We start from the raw sequence: 22,361 nt of genomic DNA, 5'->3' as shown, positions 1-22,361 counted from the left end.
CAACTGTGCTAACATAATTGCAAAAGGGTTTTCTAATGATCAATTAGCCTTTTAAAATGATAAACTTGGATTAGTTAACACAAAACGTGCCATTGGAACACAGGAGTGATGGTTGCTGATATTGGGCCTCTGTACATCTATGTAGATATTCCTTAAAAAATCTGCCATTTCCAGCTACAACAACATTAACAATGTCTACACTGTATTTCTGATCAATTTGATGTTATTTTAATGGACAAAAAAATAGCTTTTCTTTCGAAAACAAGGACATCTCTAAGTGACCCCAAACTTTTGAACGGTAGTGTATATACAGTAAGTATAATTGGTCATTTCTATAGTTACGTGGAGTCCTAGTTAAAAGCCCAGAGTGGGGGAGATGGCATGCCTTGGGGGGTGGGAGGTAAGGAGTTTGGGAAATAGCGAATTGTCTGATGCTTTGATGAATGACTCCACAGGTTTTTATTTTTTACTGCAAGTGCTGGGTCCTTTTAGCTACTTTTTGCTTTCACCACTGTCCAAGAAAAAGTATGTGATGGGTCCAAGGACTGAGTAGCATCGTCATGTCATGTGCAGCTGCAGCCACACAGCGAACAGGGTGGTCCGAGCTGAGCAATAGTTACATGCTGCATTTGCGTAGGCGCAGTACACTTGACTGCAGTCTGCTGGTCTAGGGACCTGGAATGAATTTGCCTGTTTAAATACAAATATTCAGGATATGTTGAATATAAAGCCGCATGTTGTTTTGTCGATTTTCGTCAATTGGAAGAGCAACACTACTAGGAAGAAACACTGTTTAGTAGTCAAAGCTACAGTAGTATCCCTGTGATTCTACTTTGATTATGTTCCACTTTGGGCTTGGAGCCAACATGAGCACTCGCTTCGTTACTGTATGGATCATCTTTTAAGACCATTTAAGATCACAGTGCCCAGAGTCACAGTCAAGTAATGACTACTTCAACAGACTCAGATGTTCATTAAGCTCTTTCATTCATTCAACTTGAGGAGCACTTCTTCTTTGACGTGCTTGTCTTTTTTAGTTTATTTCTGTACAGAATAAACATACCACCGGTGTTATGACAAATTCTTATTTTTTATTTAAAGCAGATATGCTATTTGTGTTACTTCTGAGATCTCCCTCGGTGGTTTGAATTTGAAAAATAATTATACGAGTTGGGACAACAATAAGAAAACAGAGAAAGAAAAACTGAAACAGATGAATGGCAAGCAATTACTTCAGTTGTCCATCAAACTGTTTTGATCCATTGTTGAATCAAACATGATTGATATACAGTATCAAATCTCACCTGAAAATGATTACTACTGTATTTGAAAAGCTGTTTATGTCAGTGTGCATGTGAGCTTCTGCATTCAATATCCACAGCATTCCACTGCCACAGAGTTTCAATTCTAGATGGCCATTGTGTCTTCAGTTGCGATTTAGACAAAAAAAAAGTATTTTCCCAGCTGGAATGAGTGCGCTTTTGCTGTCGTTCAGCAACAACGGAGAATATCCCACAAAACGCTGTTTGTGTCTCGGATGTCCCCAGTCTCCCTCTACAGCCATTGAATATAGGACAGTTAGGACAGTCCACCAGGCCTTGGTAATCTTGCTACATACTCATCACGTAGCCCTTTCCTCCCATACACATTATAAAACCTGGTTGCTTGGATCCTGGATGCTGATTGGTTGATAGCAGGGAGATAACACACAATAATTCCTGAAAAATACAAAGATGCTTTAATGGCATAACTTCTTTTCAAGTATCAATATGTATCCACTGTCCCGCACCCCAGCCAGGCAATTAAACTTCAAATGCCCTCGGGCGGATGGGGGGATGGGGGGGCGGGCGTCTAGAAATGATTTCCCCATGCTTCTTACCTAGCATTTGGTTTGGTACAGCGGGGGTTAATGTAAGCCTCACTGTCTGACTATCTGACCTCGGAAACAACGTTTCACTTTTAAGTTGTAATCTGCCCTGTACAAGTGAACGGTGCCCAGACGAGACACATTTTTCTGAGCCAAGCGAAATCACACATCAACATCATTATCATGGATATATCCAATTAAATACCAATAGAAAAAGCTAAAACAAATAAATGCAGCTAGTGTACTGTCATTCCAGTGCAATGTTTGATGTGACTAAATTAGCCCAAGTTGGCTAGCTAGCTAACAAGGTGCTGTTCATATCAACATCACCAACTACTAGCTTGCTATAATATGGACTGGCCAACCATTTACTATATTTATTTATTAAAGTGATTCTCTGTTACTATTGTATACTTTTTAGTCAGGAGTTCTGAAAGTAGTGCTCACAAGACAAAAGTGGTCCCCAAAAATTGATTGCGTACTATATCAAATATGTGCGCCACGTCATTTCTCTCTCTCTGTCTCGCTCTCGCTCTCGCTCTCTGCTGTATATGTGCATCTTGCTAGCTGTCAGTCAAATGGTGAGGCACTGAAGCTCACAGCTTCTGGAAAACAGTTGCTTTCAAACTAGGGATTTCGTGACTAATTGAGGTAAGACAGTACTTCTGCCCATTAAGCATGTATGAACTACACATTGATAAATCCAGCCCAAAGTCTGAGGTTTAAAAAATACTTGCTTGTTGCCAAAGTTCCGGGAACATGTCTTTAAGTCATTAATTATTGAAATTCTTGTCTCTCATCATAATTTTATCTCTGCTAGCTAGCTAACTGTATAGCTAGCTAACAAGCTACATGCCAGTGATTTGTTTAGCATAGCAACATGAAATAAATAGAATGAACAACTGGGTCAAAACATGAGAACAACCATCCCATTTGGATATCAACATCAGAATCTCCGAACTAACGATTGGTTTTTGCCCAGATTATTTTGTATGGTGGAATTTACTCAATATACTTGTTTTTAACCCTTTACACTCGTGGGAATTGGCCTATATGGATAAGGCTAAATTGAAAAGCATACAGTATGCATAACAATGGTAGGAATTTAAAGGGAACAGTTCGGAGATAATGGGAAAATTATTATACCAAATGTGAGGACACAACAGTTCACCTGACACAGTACTGTATCCAAAAATGTTTACATTCTGTGCATTTTACATTGAAATCTGAAAACCTGGATACATTCAGTAATGTAAAACTAATCCTGGAAAATGTGGGGTAGCTGCAACATAAGACAAAAACATGACAAGGGTCTCAGTGAGAGGACTAACTGGTGTCTCCAAGAGGCCACACACCTCTCAAGTGTGCACAATTCCTAAGCAATTTCAATGCACTTTTATGACTCAGTCTTATAAGGTATTTCTGTAGCTCTTCTAGCTGTGCCATTGAGGGTCTAGAGCAAGCACACTTGTTGTTTCATTTGAAACACAACCTTGCATCCCCGCCATCACACAATTACTGTTGCTGTTTATACAATAAAATAAACGGTCCATTATAAATCGCAATCTGGGTTAGGTGGGCATAATTTGAAAGTTCTATTGGCAACATAAATTATAAAATATAATCTTACTCTTAGGCTTTCACAATGCAATTCAGTGAAACCGTTTTTGTAATTTTGGTGAGCATAGAAAGAACTCGAGTGCGTTCAGGTGCCCCGGCAAATTTTTTTCACAATTAACAGAGACAGGCTCATTCTGTTCAGAACAACCCAGGGTATGTTGCCATGTCATCTTGTAACTGTACATCAAACATAGTGACACTGTATATGATTTGGAAAGTGCAGGTTTGGTTTGCTTGTTTGAAATCAAAGCAGTATTTATTATACTCCTCAACGTCTCACCTTTGAAAATACATTGAGTCATCTTAATTTATAGCGTTTCCCTCACTCAGACATTTTTTTTTTTTGTTGCAAGTTGACCAATTGCTGGGAAGAATGGGGGCAACTTGTCACACGCTTAAGTTCAGTCAAAACCCATAGATTGCTGTGAAGTGCAGAGCCAGAGCTCTCACATCCTGTATAGCATGTTACTGTAGAGCCACTATGTTCCAATTTAGGTGCTTATTAGTGCCCAAATCAGCCATTTTCAACCCGTATACGGGTACAAGTGTAAAAGGCTACTGAAAACATGTCATTCATCTTGTTTTTATATGTTGGCAACCGGTTCATTAAAGCAATAAGTTCCTCAAACCCAGGAATTATTGTGTGATAACTCCATCCTAAGGGCTGTTTCACAAGCCCTTGGCTTTGCCTCTGGCCTAATAACTGCCCCTAGTTGTGAGTTATCACATGATAATTCCCAGGTTCTCATGCCTTATTGCTTAAACAGCCCACCCACTAATGCCCCTGGGCGCAGTCCATTCTGTAGGCTGCTTGATGTCACAGTATGTCAAAGCATCCATATGCAAACAGAGATGTAGAACACCCCATAGGCTTTTAATATTGAAAAATCAAAGTGTTACCATTAGAGCAGTCATTTCCATTTTGTTTGACTGAGCAGTGAGGCAACACACAACAAAATAACCTTTTGCATGCCAAATCTCTTTGGAAAGCTAGGACATGATATTACATATCCCTCTATCTCTCCCTCTTCTTCCTCTGCTTGCTAATGTCTTTCTAGAACTTGAACAAACAGCGTGTGTGTAGGACACATAAGACAGATGTTTAGGATTACTTTCACCTTGTTTGCACTTTAACAGAGTTTAGCTGATGTGGAATGCCACTCATTCAGCCTCCTTGCTACCCCAGGGCTTTTCTATCCTTTTTTCCATACAGCCATCTGTACTGGACAGAGAGTAGCTCTAACCCACTTCTCAGGCCATAATCTCCGCAAGTGGGATTTGTATCCAAAGAAAAAGGTTAAATAGACTTATCTTAAATACAACCAACTTCTGTTATCAAAAACTGAACTGATGTGTATTACTCTATTGAATAGGCCTCATTCAAACACGGTTTACTATTTGCATGGCTATGTTATCACTTGTGTGTAGGCCCGCTGTATGCTTTTATCAGTTTGTGCTGTCGGGTCTGTTTGCAGACTAGGCCCTCATTGATATTGTTGAGGAGTGACTATCTTTAAGCAGTGCACTTATCTAATCCGTCTGCTGTGCTTTGGGAAGCCAGAGGAAGCGGCTACGGGACAGAAGCAGAGAGGGGACAGGGACGGGCTGTGGATGCTACGGCATATTTAATTATCGTTGATATTGCCACAGCGAGAGAAGGAGAGAGAGGCAAGAGGAGAGGATAGAGGAGCAGAAGGAGGGAGGGGATAGAAAGCGAGGACCCGCCATGTTCACTTTTTAATTAAGGCTCCGTAGTGTAACTCGTCAATGTACATTATTGGAAGAATGAACGTCAATGCCATTGCTTCTTCTCCCCCTCCTTTATCTCTGTCAATGATTCAAAGACATGATTTATGGTTTGTCTCCGTCTTTCAGGATCATCCATCAAGTTCCGGCTCTGCCGCCGCGCCACCCGTTGTAAATCATTCTGAAAGCCTGTCACTCATTACCATTAACCCCTCCTCTGTCGCTCTGGTCTGCGGCTTCCTCAACCTCTCTTTTTTTTCTCTCCTCCCCCTCAATGCACAACCTACAGCCACACAGGGTATCAGTTCCGTTTCGCTGCCCCGTCCGTCCGCCTACCTTCTTTTCAATAAATTAACCAATGAACAAAAAGGCCCTGTACTCGTCAGGCAGGCAGGCAGCTCCTACTCCTCCTCCATTACATTAATGCTGCTTTCATAACCAAGTGGGAAGTGGGAATTTACCACATATGACTGGGACAAATCCACATAAGCAGCCCTCCACCTGATAATTACTAGTTGGAAACCGGTCTATTGCCACGTTCACGCGCTAGTCGGGACTAGGAAACTCAAATGTCCAACTTGCTAATTGGTTGAACGCAGCACCTGTATAACTACCACCAATTAACATGTCAGACATTTCAGTTTCCTAGTTCCGACTAGTATATGAACACAGCATATCATTCTAAGCCCCCACTTCTCCTACATGGTGACCTCTGACATTGCCTACTAAGGAAATTACCTTGATAACAGCATTTTCAGCAGTTAAATGCAACATCAAAACTTTATTTATAAAAAGCAATTTATTAATATGGTTTTTGAATGCTATAATTCATTTGCATTTCTCAACAAGTTCAAAGCACATGAATGCATCCAACTGGTATTTACAATGGGTAAGTTCCCACCTCATACTTGGTTACGAATGCAGCATAACACCACAGAAATGTCACTGCTGAGAAGCTCAGCGTAATTGAGGATGTAGCACATGCAAAACAACAAAAAATGTTTTCTAATGGAAATATTTGAACACCTATATGTGCACATAATTGTTTTACTCAGTTACATACATATACTATGTAAATCTATGGATTTAATAACCTAACAAACTAAAGGAATATCATCACAAGGATTTTGTTATTTGTAGCCAGGGTTATAAAGTTACTCTGTACTTTCAAACCAGTATTTGTGGTGGGCCCTTCCACTAAATTATATTGCTTTACTGGAAACGGTAATGCTTTACAAACCGAGGCTTACAATGACACAATGACTGTACTCTTTAACCAGATCTTATAGAAAAAGGTTTTTATGAACTGAAACATTGACTCAATAGAGTGAATGTCAATCTGTCAACAATAGATGATGCCCCGTCGCAGGAAGCTTCAATTCACTAGCTGCTTTCTTTTACCATTCTAATCCACATCTAGGTATCAACGCAACAGAATATCCACGAACAGCGGAAAGAAGCCATGAGCCACAGTATTGAGGGGCAACTTTCAGAAATTTGGTGCCAACACATTTCACTATTTGGGCAACCATTGTTCTCAGAACGGGCTGTCAAAGTGACAATGCAGCAGCAGGTAAATCCAGAAGTTTGCGCTTTTCAGAAAAACTGCGAGCCCTAATCATTTTTGCAGAAGGACATTTGACAACAAATTTGCCAGTAAAATGAATGGGAGGGAGGCTCGGTTGTTTTGAAGCATTTCTGCCTTTCTTACTTTTTAGCTTGTCTCGTTCCCGAAAGCTGCTGCAGGTTTGGCGGGTCTGCTTCTCCCCTTTACACTTGCCATGAAACAGCCTTTGGTCCCACAAGAAACCATCTGACAGTACCACGCTTCTGTTGTATTTAATGAAGGGAAAAAGCAGCAATCTACTATTAATGAATTTGGAATATAAAAAATGCCTCCCTTTGCTGAAAACGGCACAAAACTGCTTATATAGGGAAAGCCTCTTCTGGATTCCCGTCCAGATTCTAATGAAAGATCCATAGAGCCAGAAGAGGGAGAGAGTTAGTGAAATGCAGATTGTTTTAATAGAATACACACTTCACCATGCAGCTGCAGTATCAGATTCATGATGGCCAGCGTTTTTGTGAAGTTCATGATGCTGTGACTATATACATTCACTTATCTCGGAGAAGAGGAAATGTAACAGAGAGTGAACCATGTAGCGACAGAGGTGGACCACCAGCAGCCTTTATATTTCATGTTGTACACTGAACAAAAATATAAATGCACCATGTAAAGTGTTGATTCCATGTTCTTCACTTATGAATCCTGGTTTCAACTGTACCGGGCAGATGGCAGATGGCGTGTATGGCACCCTGTGAGAGAGCGGTTTGCTGATGTCAATGTTGTGAAAGGAGTGCCCCATGGGGGCAGTGGAGTTATGGTATGGGCAGGCATAAGCTACAGACAATGAACACAATTGCTTTATATTTTTATTTTAATGTACAGAGATACCGTGAAGAGATCCTGAGGCCCATTGTCATGCCATTCATCCACTACCATCACCTCATGTTTCAGCATGATAATGCACGACCCCATGTCGCAAGGATCTGAAAATGTCCCAGTTCTTCCATGGCCTGCATACTCACCAGACGTCACCCATTGAGCATGTTTGGGATGCTCTGGATTGACGTATACAACAGCGTGTTCCAGTTCCTGCCAATATCCAGCACCTTCGCACATCCATTGAAGAGAAGTGGGACAACATTTCACAGGCCACAATCAACAGCCTTATCAACTCTATACACTGCATGAGGTAAAGGTTGTCATACCAGATACTGGCTGGTTTTCTGATCCACGCCCCTACTTTAAAAAAAATCTTTATCTGTGACCAACCGATGCATATCTGTATTCCCAGTCATGTGAAATTACATATGATATGTAATAGCTTATTGCCACAACAGAATGTGTTATATAGCAAAGGACCAAAATATAATGTATAGGTTATTTAATTGATTTAAGAATTTTCTCTAAAAAGATTCAATTCAACCACTTTCACTTTCAATATAGCAAAATCTAATTAAATAAAAATCTCTATTTGCAATCAAATGACCTGGTAAATGTATAATACATTTGTTTTATTAGTCTGTATGTGGCAGAACTACTGGGCATCATAAAATCCCAGTCCGGTCAGACAAGCGTAGAATAATTGTCCCATCCTCCTCCTCCCAGCCTGTGGCTCATAAAAGCTTTGAACAAAGACCTAATCTGTGCGAGGCAGTGGTCCTTTAAACGATGGCCCACTTTCCCCTACCCTGCCTGCCAAACCACGCAAACATTCCTGACTGACATTCAATCAGAGAAATTTGAACCGAAGCAGGATGGTCTCTGATGTACCTCTGTTTGCTTGACTGGTCAGCTCCAATATGCACAGTTTGGATGGGTGGCGTACAGTAAGATGATGAGTTCTCTCTGATAAGGGTGAATGAGGGGTAAACTGCTATTCTGCAGAAAGGAACCATCAGACCTCATCACGTCGCTCCTGGAGAGCCATGTCACAAGCTCTTCAAATACCAAGTGACAGAGAGGAGCAAGCAGCAGCACGCTGGGCTGTACTGAGTAGCAGCTCTGTCTCTCTGTCCCCTTGTCTCTCTCTGTCCGTCTGTCTGTCGCTCGCTCTCTCTCTCTGTCTCCCTCTCGCTCGCTCGCTCTCTCTCGCTCTCTCTCTCGCGCTGTCTCTCTCGCGCTGTCTCTCTCTCTCTCGCTGTCTCTCTCTCTCGCTGTCTCTCTCTCTCTCTCGCTGTCTCTCTCTCTCTCGCTGTCTCTCTCTCTCTCGCTGTCTCTCTCTCTCTCGCTGTCTCTCTCTCTCTCTCGCTGTCTCTCTCTCGCTGTCTCTCTCTCTCTCTCGCTGTCTCTCTTTCTTTTTCTCAGATAAAAATGTTTTTTTTTTTATTATATTGACAGTAGTACTTGCTGTTCATGATTAAATGTACTGTTTTCCTTTTCCTAAGAAAGTATTTGTTGCATTTTCCAGAAAGAAAATCCTTGAACTTAACAATGGACTGTAGTGCCACCTCCAGTGAGGCAATATTCTCGTGGTTCCATCTATATTTTTTGGAAGGGTGTGTAGAATGTCCCCTGCCAGCCCTCAAAGCGGGGCCCTCCTCTTCTGGTGAGATGCAACACAAGGCAACAGTACTGCATGTGAGGCGGTGGCAGGCAGGCGTCATGGCGGCTGGCGTTAGCACGGTGGCACGCTTACGTGATGACTTGGGTGCTAGAGTGCAAATTGCATTGCTCTCCTGCTATTCACTTCCAATTAGGCAGCGGGCCGAGTGATGCATCTCGGAGCAGGAGCTTCTAGCAGCCAGGCATCAAAAAGAGCAGTGTCGCTCAGTGACATCATTGAGGGAAGGAGGGGAAGGAACTCCTGGAGCTACAGTAGGATGGCAGCCACAGCTTAATGTGACTAGGTGAGAATTGTGATTTAGTATCGATGAAGAAACAAGGACACTGACGATTGACAGCATTTTTATTTTTAACATGAAAATCCCCAAATCAGAAAGATAAAAATCTCCAAATAGATTCAGCTCCTTTTTAGTCTTACAGTCTTGAAACATATTGTAGCTGTTTCAAGATCAAGTGTCAATGGTGTAGGTTAGTAAGGTTTTCAATGTTTTACCTACATTCACTAACCAACTTGTTGATTTTTGCCCAAATCAACCACCAGATGGTAGGGTATGGTCTGGCGTCATATTTATGATCCTATCATATAAATCTATCCATCCCAGTAGCTACATCGTGCTGCCTTTAGCACAATTCACAATCTGCCTTTCTTCACGTTGTCCACGTCTGCTTTGAAATGTTGAGGTTCTTTATTTGATCATATTAGACTATGAAATATTGAATGTGCCGGTGTATGAAAGCAAGGCATTTATCTGCATGAATAGCCCCTGTTTAGTGAAGTAGGTAATGCGCTTTAAGTATCATCCCATTCATGCATACAAAAATGTACACTAAACTCTGTCACATGGTTTCACACTGCAGCAGAGCCCTCAGAGAGATCTTAAAGCTGCAATGTGTAACTTTTTGGGTGACATAGAAATGTGAGTTATAGATATGTCATTCTCGTTGAAAGCAAGTCTAAGAAGCGGAAGATCTGTTCTGTGTGCATTATTTCTATGATTCCCATGCTTAAGTTTTGTTTTTGCATCTTTTACTTTCGGTTTAGTATACCAGTTTCAAACAGCTGAAAATAAAATATGTTTGGTTATGAAAAATATATTTCACAGCGGTTTAGATGGTACAATGATTCTCTACACTATACTTGCTTGTTTTGTCACATAAACTGAAATTAGGCGAACTATTTGACATTTTGTGATTTCTGCAACCACTGCATTCTGACTTCATCTTATTGTTGCTGGTAACATAAGCGTTCTGGGTGTATTTATGACTGTGGGGGTGATGTACTGTATCAAGCCAAATAAACCATCTAGGCTATAGGTGGAGTGTGAGAAAGATCGTAAAAGTTATTTAGGCCTACTTAATTTACAATTTTTTAAAATACAGATATTTTGTGTCTTGTCTATTACCTTCCAGTAATAGTTAACTGGATCACATAGGCTAGGCAGTTTGTGAACCCTGTAAACATGTCCCTTCATTGTTTCGAGACAGTATATTTGACTTGTTTGTCTTTTATACTATCTGTAAAATAAAGCAATGATTATTGAGTTTACAGTAAACTATTGGCCCGGATTAAAAATTAACTCATGCAATGTCAGCCGTGTATCCAGTCCCAGATTGATCTAGATAAACAGCATACTGTAACCTGACTTCAACTGACTGACGTCTGTCAAATAGTACATCTCTGTCAAATATTACATAGCTGGTATGTCTCTCGGTCTTATGACAGGCTTGTGCATTAAGCGTAAGTTAATACTGTACATAATGATGACTAACCACTAGAAAAGTGTAGCCATCTTGCAGACACTATGAAGTCAACAACAAAAGTATAGTTTTAGTAGATATTTTATCAAAATTACAGTACAGTGCGTCAGCCCCCCACAGCCTCTCTTTGAGATGTCTCCCTTCACACTACAAGGACTCCAACTCCATAGAGGGCTCTGGAGAGGAACCTACAACATATCTCACTTACCTTATTATAGAACTGAAATCTATAGAGTCGACAACATGAAACTGCTCATTTACAACAATATATCAACAAAAGTCTTGCAGAATTTAGGGAGAAAATTTGACTCCAGAAGACAGTCTGTAGATTGCTTTATTTGCCCGACCTGTTTTATTAACATGTAGACTCTAGAAGCTGTATTCTTATGTGGGACACCATAGACGGACGGACGGGCCTGCGGTTTTATTAACATGTAGACTCTAGAAGCTGCATCCTTATGTGGGACAGCATAGACGGAGGGACAGCATAGACGGAGGGACAGCATAGACGGCGGGACAGCATAGACGGAGGGACAGCATAGACGGAGGGACACCATAGACGGACGGACACCATAGACGGAGGGACAGCATAGACGGACAGGCCTGCTGTTTTATTTTTTTCTATTTAGCGTGCCATAAATCCGGGAGATGAAAATGTCATGGAGCAGGATCATTTTCCAAAGAGGTTTTGATTGCTATGAGCGTGTAATTGATTGTTCCAAGGACAGGGGGAAATCTAGAAATGTCATAACAGTCCTGCTTAGGTCGGTCCCACTGCCAGGCAATCAATGTGAAGTAAAAAGGGATATTGATTTGTGAGGTGCGAAAACTGTAGCTTGAGACAACCGGAGAGCAGTTCAGGAAAGTGGCACAGACGTGCAGACCTGTCACTGGCACCTATGAATTACCCAATTTTCTGTGAAGATAGTACTACCTGGGATATTCAGGGTATTGCAGGCAGCTGTCCATTAGCTAATCCTGTCAGGCTGCTCACTGACTGCCTTGTCACTTTAATGAGGGAAATGTTGACCTTCCATGGGATAAATGTTGATATCTTTACCATTACAAAGTTAATACTAAAAGGCTAATAGTGGAAGTTAAATACTGTTACTGGGGAAAAACACAGACTAATTTCAGCATTCTAACTTGGAAAATGCCAAGATTGTCATACATTTTTAAATGTTTGTATTTCTGTATTCTGACATGTTTAATACCCTTTCAGTATTGTTTTAACTGGGGGGAAAAATCATTCCTGTAAGTGTGAGAATATGATTTCTTATACTACGTCTACCACTACCCATTCACTAGGCTGTGTTCTAAAATTGCCTTGGCTCAGAAAGTGACTGCTTCTCCTGGATATTCAGGCCTTGTTGTGCCAGGGGTCTGTTCTAACGGATTCATGTTATAAACACCTCAAGTAGCTGTTTTATGATGGACACTGTAGGTTTTTTGACCTTTGCATATCCCTGTCTGAAGATATACATTTGTAGTGACACAGATTGGAGGCTTTGCAGGGGTTTATGACATGATAAATCTCAGCCCTGGCATGCCAACCCTCTCATTTTACAAGCCTAGTTAGACTGAATGCTGCCTATACCAGACTAAAAGGCACAACATTTCCTCGGAAGGTCTATTTTGTAGTTTAGGAAACATTCCTAAAAGTTGATGATCACTGAAATTATGACATCATCAGTATTATTACATCTTGTTTAATCTTGTACTGTATTTTGACAGTTGTAGCAATTGTAAACCACAGGTATTCAGTTGACAATTTACTACTAGGGTGGAGTGTTCCAGTTTTGCATTGACACATTTTGTCATCATAAAGTTTTAGGATCTTAATTTGAGACTGTTTGCTACAGCAGGAAAATAATCCAGGAAATGTGAATTATTATGTGGATTATGCTTAATGGACATTTGTAAGAGAAATTCAAGTCTGAAATTTGGAAATTAGTGGAAATTACAATCTTCAGAAGCCTTTTCAAGCCTCAAATAGACTACAAGTTTTACATTTCCTGCCTTCCTGGAAAGTTATTCTGCAACAGGTAATCAAATGATGATCATACATTTGTATCAGAGATGTAGACTACAATGTCCCTAAGTAGCATCAGAGAAGGCTCTGCCCTTGCATTTGATATTGCTAATTGGCATCAACCAAGGGTTGGCAAAATGGAGTTACAAAGAGTGTGATAAGTGGAAGTAGACATGTGGGTATCTTGGAGTCACCCCTGCCTGGTGCCTTTGGATGTTGATAACCAAAGATACTGTATATAATGACGAGATGGTCTTGTCTCCGCACTAACTATGGGAGTGGTTGTCGCAAATGTGGGAAGGCAGGCGGTCTGTATTCCCGCATGGACGGGAGTGGAACTTCTCGCGTCACATCTTTTTCACTGATATTACTTCTGATCAAATGGGCAGGAAATGCTGCTGATAATTTCTCTCAATTTCGTCTGGAAATACAAAATATACTGAATGTAGACTATTCTCACATTCTGTTACTTTAGGATTTTAATTCCTTATAATTAAGTTATCTTAATAACTTTTTGTTTCATTAAATAGCCATGCTGAGTTTGATAGTGCTCTATGGCAGTGTAGATAAAGCTACTTGAACATAGTAAATTGTATCATCTAATTGCCATGAAATAACAATTTATTGGATGCATGTCAGCTCCATTGCTGTATGATTGCTAAATGTCTTAGTGAAATATTTATTAATGCTAATTCCTAATCCATGAATTAGTTAGAAGGTTCACTATCTGCATGAAGTAGGCTAAGTAACGCTGTTCTGCTATATCTGCCATATGTCACCAGACAATCCTTGAAACTTCTACTTGAAAAAGCTCTTTTATCAATCAATATTTGGTAATGGTCGATATAAGTGAAAGGTTCTACGGTAATTTTGAATTTGCCAAAAAGCAATGTGCTATAATTGACTTCTGTCCATATTCTTTCAAGACTTTCAGAATAGAAGACTTTAACTAGAAGCTTGTCATAGGCGATAGTGTTCTTGTTTATCTGTGATAACTACAGTTGAAGTTGGAAGTTTACATACACCTTAGCCAAATACATTTAAACTCAGTTTTTCACAATTCCTGACATTTAATCCTAGTAAAAATTCCCTGTCTTAGGTCAGTTAGGATCACCACTTTATTTTAAGAATGTGAAATGTCAGAATAATAGCAGAGAGAATTATTTAATTTCAGCGTTTATTACTTTCATCACATTCCCAGTGGGTCAGAAGTTAACATACACTCAATGAGTATTTGGTAGCATTGCATTTAAATTGCTTGACTTGGGTCAAATGTTTTGGGTAGCCTTCCACAAGCGTCCCACAGTAAATTGGGTGAATTTTGGCCCATTCCTCCTGACAGAGCTGGTGTACCTGAGTCAGGTTTGTAGGCCTCCTTGCTCGCACACGCTTTTTCAGTTCTGCCCACACATGTTCTATAGGATTGAGGTCAGGGCTTTGTGATGGCCACTCCAATACCTTGACTTTGTTGTCCTTAAGCCATTTTGCCACAACTTTGGAAGTATGCTTGGGGTCATTGTCCATTTGGAAGACCCATTTGCGACCAAGCTTTAACTTGGTGATGTCTTGAGATGTTGCTTCAATATATCCACATAATGTTCCTTCCCCGTGAGGCTATCTATTTTGTGAAGTGCACCAGCCAAGGTGCGCTTCACAAGACTTGTGGAGGTCTACAAAAATTCTGAGGTCTTGGCTGATTTCTTTTGATTTTCCCATGATGTCAAGCAAGATGCACTGAGTTTGAAGGTAGGCTTTGAAATACATCCACAGGTACACCTCCAATTGACTCAAATGATGTCAATTAGCCTATTAGAAGCTTCTGAAGCCATGACATCATTTTCTGGTATTTTCCAAGCTGTTTAAAGGCACAGTCAACTTAGTGTATGTAAACTTCTGACCCACTGGAATTGTGATACAGTGAATTATAAGTGAAATAATCTGTCTGTAAACAATTGTTGGAAAAATGACTTGTGTCATGCACAAAGTAGATGTCCTAACCGACTTAAACAAGAAATTTGTGCAGTTGTTGAAAAATTAGTTTTAATGATTCCAGCCTAAGTGTATGTAAACTTCCGACTCCAACTGTATGTATAAAACAATCAATAAAACATGTCTCTGTACTCTGACAACACTCCCTCTCCAGCATGGGGGGAAGAGGGTGTTTTGGAGGCCATCAATGATCTGTTGGCCAATCCAGAAGTTTATCTTGTGGTTGAGGGTCATAGCACATTCGGGAATCTTTGGTGTGCTGCGTGGCTCCTTGTTCTCCATGTTTGTTTTGAAGTTTAGTGTCCCATGACCATCTTCATCCATTAGCTGGCAACCAGTTCACCTCTAGAGCTTGTCCTGAGGCACTTGTGAAATACTGATTTAAAAAAAACCAGTATTTTTTTCCAAATGCGAAGGAGGATGACATTCTTCATTCTATGGGCTGACCCAGTGTTCTGTAGTACTTGGAGTGCTCCTTACATTCAGCATTCCATAGAGTGCCCCTAAATCAAAGGTGAAATATTACCCACATTAAATGCATAGGTTCCTAAACAAGGCCGTTGTGTCCTTTTCATGTTTATGTAAAAGCACATCTGCCATAACTTCTCCCAAAATGCAAATTTTCCAACATGAATAAGAGAACATACTGCAAGATTTCTCTTCAAAAGTATTTTTTAAGTAGTTTGTTTTCATATTGTAGACTGGCTAAATTTGAAAGGGACCTTAATTCAACAGACAAGAGTTTGATTGTTTTGTATTGATAATAGTTTTACTGATTTAATTTACTGTATGAATATCTGATACTCCAGCCTTGTTCAAAACGGCTTAATATGCTGTATCACAAGTAATGCAAATTAGATGATGTTAAATATGTCAATTAGAAAAATTGTTGTTTAATTATCAGTTAATTGATGCAATAACATTGAGCCCCATGTGTGTGAACAAACAGGTGAATAATGAAATGGATAATTGCTGTTTGAGACTGTCAAGGACAATATAACAATGTGACATATTGCCAGCAACTTCTAGAAATGTTAGATAATGATCTTATGATAAATACATATATTTTCAACAATTTACTGGTTCTTTGTTGTGCTGTGATTCATGTGTTAATAATTATCCAGATTTAGGTTTACATTTGCATAAATAATTCAAATTTCACTGTCAAGAAAGACTGTCTCACTCTGTAACCACTTAAATGGAGACAGGATACATTTCATCTCATTTTGAAATCTGAAATGTAAGTAAACCCCTCATCTTGCAAGGCTCAGGCTTTTTCATTTATTCATAGAACACTTGTGGAATATTAGAATATCGCGCAGTCTTTGTAATTTGCTGCAACACAATCTGGTGGATCCAAGCATGGAAAGATATTATCCAACTGAGAAAGCTTCAGTTTTTTCATTGCAAGTTCATTGCAGTTTGGAGATACTCATAATCACTTTAGAATAGGCCACTTGCAATAACACTTAGTAAATCCCTACAAAAAATCAATTGCCTTTTGCCTGTCATTGGCCAACGATTGTTGTAAACATTTCAACATGAGGCAGGGAACCATTTGACACAGCACTAAGTCAATGGCCCACCGTGAATCACAAGGAGCTGCTTGACCTCTAGTAGTTTGTTAAAAAAGGCATGTGACATCCACACTGTTGATCCTCTCATGTAGCTCAGGCCTGCATTGTGCATGTAGCCTTGTGTGGATTTCACAGTTTCTCTGAAAACAGAACAAACAAAACCTCATGTTTTGACGTACTTTGCATATTTTTCCACTCTTGGAAATATTTCAAATGCTCAGAAGTGATTGCAACTCAACTAATTTCCCTCTCCTATGGTGATTTTTTACTATTATGTAGTCTAAACAGAGATAGGGGTCTTTTAATGAATAACCTCGCCCCCAGGCTATTGGGCATATAAGCCTGGGATATCAACGATTCAAACTTGGCCTTAGAATTCTATGTTCACTCCCACTATGGGAATTGCCTACTGAGTCAAGTATTTGTCATAATTTATCACATGACTGTGAGGCGTGGGGAGGGTTACAAGGAAGATGTTGTAGATTAAGCCAATGCCTATGCACCGGGAGTTTCTCCGGGTCTTTCTTTATTGGCTAACGAAGACACAGTTTGACGCGTTGGTCCACCAGATTTTCATTGGATGGAAGTGTCTGGGAACGAGATTATGTGAAGCGTAATAACAAAGGCCTCTAAATTGTTTCTCTCTTTCTCCTTCTTTTTCAGTATACGAGCCTGATGAACATGGCGTCATGCGAGAGACCATCCCTGAGGATGACAGAGAGAATGACACTCCAACTGAAGAGAAGACGAGTCCCAAGGCCTCAGAGGACAAAGAGATTGACAACAAAAGCAGCTACAGCTACCAGGACTCCCCCGTCAGTGTCCTTTCCCATCAAGAAGCCGAGTTGGAGTCGCGCCTTAGCGACGCCAGCGATAGACTCTCACTCTCAGACTTCAAAAGTTCCTCACCACCTGAAAGCCAGAAGGACGAGGGGAGCAGCGGTTCGAAATACAAGGATGACATGCACAGCAGCCTGGAGAAAATGAGGGCCGCCTATGCTAACTTCCTCTCAGATTCCTACTGCACAGGATTCGGAATGGACTTGAAAATTAGCAAAACTCCCAGCAAGGCTAACTGTGACAGCACCAATGTTAGCACCAAGAGTGAATTTGACTGGCATCAGGATGCACTATCCAAAACCTTCCAGCAAACACACTCCCCAAAGCCTGTGTCCAAACCCAACCTCTTCAGCTCGGTCCACCTCTACAGACAAAGCAGCAAAGCAGGTGGGACAGTGTTTACAGGGGCCAGCCGTTTCAAGTGTAAGGACTGCAGTGCAGCCTATGACAGTATTGTGGATTTGACAGTGCACATGAACAAGAGTGGACATTACCAGGACAACAATCATGGCAAACCAAGCAATGCCTCCACATCCTCTTCCAAATCAAGGAAACGAAATTTGCAAGACATTGAAGGGAAAGAGGATGCACAGAAAGTTCTGAAGTGTATGTTCTGTGGCCATTCTTTTGAGTCCCTCCAGGACTTGAGTGTCCATATGATAAAAACTAAGCATTACCAAAAAGTGCCTTTGAAAGAACCCATTCCAGTACTCTCACTGAAATTACTGCCACCAGCAAAGAAACTGACCTATGAGGCCAACAGACCTTGTTCTCCTGATTCTACCACAGGGTTAGCTGGCTACAGCGAGGCCCAACGGTCAGCTGCTATTTCAAATGCTAACAGTAATCGCTATGGTTATCAAAATGGGGCTAGCTACACTTGGCAGTTTGAGACATGCAAATCTCAGATTCTAAAATGCATGGAGTGTGGAAGCTCACACGATACCCTGCAACAACTCACCACTCATATGATGGTCACTGGACATTTCATGAAAGTTACAAACTCAGCCTCTAAGAAAGGGAAACAGTTAGCTCTGGATCCCTTGGTTATAGAAAAGATGCAGGTTTTAGCTGAGCCGCTTGCTAACGAAACTGATGGCGATAAAGTGTCTCCAAAAACATATTCCCCAAGGGTCAGTGAGAAAGATAGCCAGAGGGATGACACATTGGACAAAATGGAAGAAAGAGAAGTGAAAGATGACAAGGCAGACAGTGAGGATCAAAAGGCAGGGAACAGGGTGATTAAATATCGATATCTTCGTGAGGAGGATCTGGAGCAGCAGGGATCGTCAGGTGGTGGAGGGGATATCCTCAAGTCTTTAGCCAACACAGTGGCCTCTGCAATCAACAAGGCTCAGACTGGGACCCCCAGCTGGAGTGCCTACCCCAGTATCCACGCTTCCTATCAACTCTCTGGGATCATCAAGAGCAGCACTCATCTCTCAGCGTCTCCCCCCATTCAGATAAAGCACACATTCAACCACAAGCTGAGACCGATCGCCCCAAAGGGGAAGTTTCTTCAGGGTGCTGGGGGAGTTGACACTCCACAGCAACCGTATCGAAAAGCGGACACCAAGAAAGAAAAGATTGGCATTAGCGATGGTAAAGAACGTCTGAATATTAAGTTTGATCTGGTGGAGAATAATGACAGCGATTGTCAGGATGATTCCTCTACCTCTTCAAAGCTCAATATAGGCTGTCTGAATGAAGGGAGTGATGTGATCAGAGGGAAGTTGAGCCCAGATTTCTCAGACAGAGGCAAGACACCAAGCCCTCCTGCCACCGGTGGAAGAAGCACTACTTCAGAGCTTGTCAATGACACCCCGGAAATACTCGGCATAAACCCTCTAAGTGCACTGCAGTCAGTTCTGAACAGCCATTTGGGTAAAGCAAATAAGCCCACCAATTCAAGATCTGAAAATAGTAAACCATCTGCTCGCTCTCAATCTATAATAGCTGAACTCAACCAGAGTATGGAGAAACCAGCAGTGATGCATGCTACCCCTGCTAGGAACAGCGCTAACATTGCCTTCCTGTTTGCTAGCAATGATCAGCCAATAGACCTGACAAAATATAAACCTAACAAGCCAAGTTCCTCCCACCTACAAACCTTTGCCCCAATGCCACAGAAACACGCTCTGTCTGACATTGCTGACATGGTCAAGGTTCTTCCTAAAGCCACCACACCAAAAGCCTCTATGCCATCAAGGATACCCACCATGAAACTGGAATCAGACGTGAGACGCTCTGAGGACGTGTCGGCTGAGGTATACTCGGTTCACAAGCGCAAGGGAAGGCATTCGAACTGGAACCCCCGACATCTTATCATCCTCCAAGCCCAGTTCGTCTCCAGCCTCTTTCTGACTTCTGAGGGCAAGTACTTACTCTCAGATCTTGGTCCTCAGGAACGAATGCACATCTCTAAGTTTACTGGACTGTCCATGACAACCATCAGCCACTGGTTGGCCAATGTGAAATACCAACTTAGGAAAACAGGGGGGACCAAGTTTCTGAAGAGCATGGACACTGGCCATCCGATCTTCTACTGCAATGACTGTGCTTCCCAGTTCAGGACACCACCAGCATTCATCTCTCACCTGGAATCACACCTAGGGTTCCAAATCAAAGATATGCGCAAATTGCCTATTGAGCATCAGACGAAGGTAGTGGAGCCAGAACTGTCAAAGGCTCTCAGTGTCCGTGCGACAGAGACGCTAGTCACAGAGGAGGATGTTGACACTAAGTTCAAATGTAAGCTGTGTTGTAGGACATTTGCTAGTAACCATGCAGTTAAACTCCACTTGAGTAAAACTCACAGCAAATCGCCTGATAACCATTCACAATATGTGGAAATGGATAAAGAGTAGGAGTTGTTCATTTTTGCTACCTTTTTTGTTGTTGTTCATTTTTGAAACACTGGTTAGATATTTCAGCCATGTTTCCAGTAGCATTGTGTAGTATGAATAAAGACATTGAAAACATTTGATTGAATATGACATGGACACACTGGCTAGACTAAACCCTAAAATGTTAAAGAATACACCAACTTATACCTTTGCACCCTTCTCAAATGCATCACCAGTAATGAAATGTATTACTGCTTGAAATATAATTGCTAACGTTTGCATGCAATAGCTCTGGCTATGACTACTATTTATTTGTATAATATGTCAAGTTTCAATTGTATTATTACTAAGACAATGTAATGGATAAATTGTAATGTTCATCTCCAATGCTACACCTTTGTAAAATATGCAGCTGTTTTAAACAGGTAGCCAGACACATGTTAACACATTTATTGCACTGTACATTGAAATGTACAGTTAATTGCTACGTAAAAATGTTTTGTGTTTCATTGATAGAACAGAAAAGCACTTTAATAAATGTTAAATCAACAGTTTAGACTCAGATTATGTACATGAACCCAACAACAGGTTGGAAACAAGGAAAAATCAAATATAAATGGGTTTCATTTTAAAAGGATGACAGTGAGACAAATGATACCTGCACCTTTTTTTTTACCAATTGAAATAAAGAATTAACATTTGATACCAGACTGTGTTCATTTTAAGTTTTCATGAGTCTCCTGTACGTCTCCTGAAATATTGTAAATTAACAATATATGCGTAGATCAATGTGTGGTCGGGAATGTCTGTTCTTCATAACAAGTAGACATTTTCTTCAGCTCTTTTATTTCACAGCTATAAAATATAATTGCCTGCTAAATTCATAAACATTTTACACAATTTATCTCTCTTCTTTCCAGCAATCAAGTCCCTCAATTACCACCACCATCAAATCTCTGTTTAATAACAGGCGGCTGACATTTGATGGCAAATGGAGAAAAGCACATGGGCTCTATGGTGATTTGAATACTGTGACACCAACTTGCCCTCTGTTGGAAATGAGCAGGCAATCACAATTGTTCATCAGATGACTCCTAATGCAGTTAAAGTATTCAGCTATAATTTCTTCTTGCATTTATAATTACTGTCATATACCACACACCTCAGTGAGCAGATTAAAGCTATAAATGATGTAATGCCTCACCAATGGATCCCCTAATTCGTCTGTAGAGCCATTATGTTGTAGAGCAGCAACTTATTTTAAATTGAGACCAGCACAAATGATCTAAGATATGGGAAGATTATAGTGGGAAAACGGATTGCAATATTCAGATCATTTGTGTTTATTCATGGAAATTAAAATGTGAGATTGAATTGTCTTATTAAAGAGGAGATATGCCTCAGTACTGCTGCAGTTGTAAGCATTCAGAATGTCACAATTTTGCTTAAGTTCCTTTATCCTTTGTGAAATTACTATAGAAATTCACTGCAGTATTGGATGTGGGACAACAAGCATATATAGTAGTCTGGCTCTATCAGCATAGCATGCAAGTGATCAACATTAGGTTAAGGCTTACCATTGATAAAATGCTGTCATCAATGCAATCAACTGGATTGTTTCTTACCTTGATTTGGTCTAATAAGTCAGTCACATTGGTGATTTGTTACTGTACAGGGAAGTGAAACACTTAGGAACATGTGCTCTTTCCATCACATAGACTGACCAGATAAATCCAAGGCTATGATCCCTTATTGATGTCACTTGTTAAATCCTTTTAAATAATTGTAGATGAAGGGGAGGAGACCGGTTAAAGAAGGATTTTTAAGCCTTGAGACAATTGAGACATGGATTGTGTGTGTGTGCCATTCAGAGGGGGAATGAATAAGCAAGTCAAAATATTTAAGTGCCTTTGAACGGGGTATGGCAGTAGGTGCCATGTGCACCGGTTTGAGTGTG

At 40.7% G+C, this 22,361-nt stretch overlaps 1 protein-coding gene across 2 annotated transcripts in view; it reads left to right on the top strand.

The window, feature by feature from the left end:
* The window catches only part of LOC110532613 (teashirt homolog 2-like), a 76,010-nt gene extending 54,898 nt beyond the window's left edge, over positions 1–21,112 (top strand). Inside the window, exons 2-4 of one of the 2 annotated variants that reach the window (XM_090185144.1) lie at positions 6,654–6,806; positions 7,683–7,989; positions 17,382–21,112. In XM_090185144.1, coding sequence (XP_090041270.1) covers positions 17,408–20,425 — 3,018 coding nt within the window. In that variant the 5' untranslated portion in view covers positions 6,654–6,806; positions 7,683–7,989; positions 17,382–17,407 and the 3' untranslated portion in view covers positions 20,426–21,112. The remainder of the gene's footprint in view (positions 1–6,653; positions 6,807–7,682; positions 7,990–17,381) is intronic. The other variant, XM_021616667.3, reaches the window with a different exon arrangement.
* The last annotated feature ends 1,249 nt before the right edge of the window (positions 21,113–22,361 follow it).

This window comes from Oncorhynchus mykiss, chromosome 9, assembly GCF_057628025.1.
Source record: "Oncorhynchus mykiss isolate SJ-2025 chromosome 9, ASM5762802v1, whole genome shotgun sequence".
NCBI classification, from domain to species: domain Eukaryota; kingdom Metazoa; phylum Chordata; class Actinopteri; order Salmoniformes; family Salmonidae; genus Oncorhynchus; species Oncorhynchus mykiss.
Note: the sequence above shows the minus strand (reverse complement) of the source record. Positions and strands in the feature narration are given on the sequence as shown.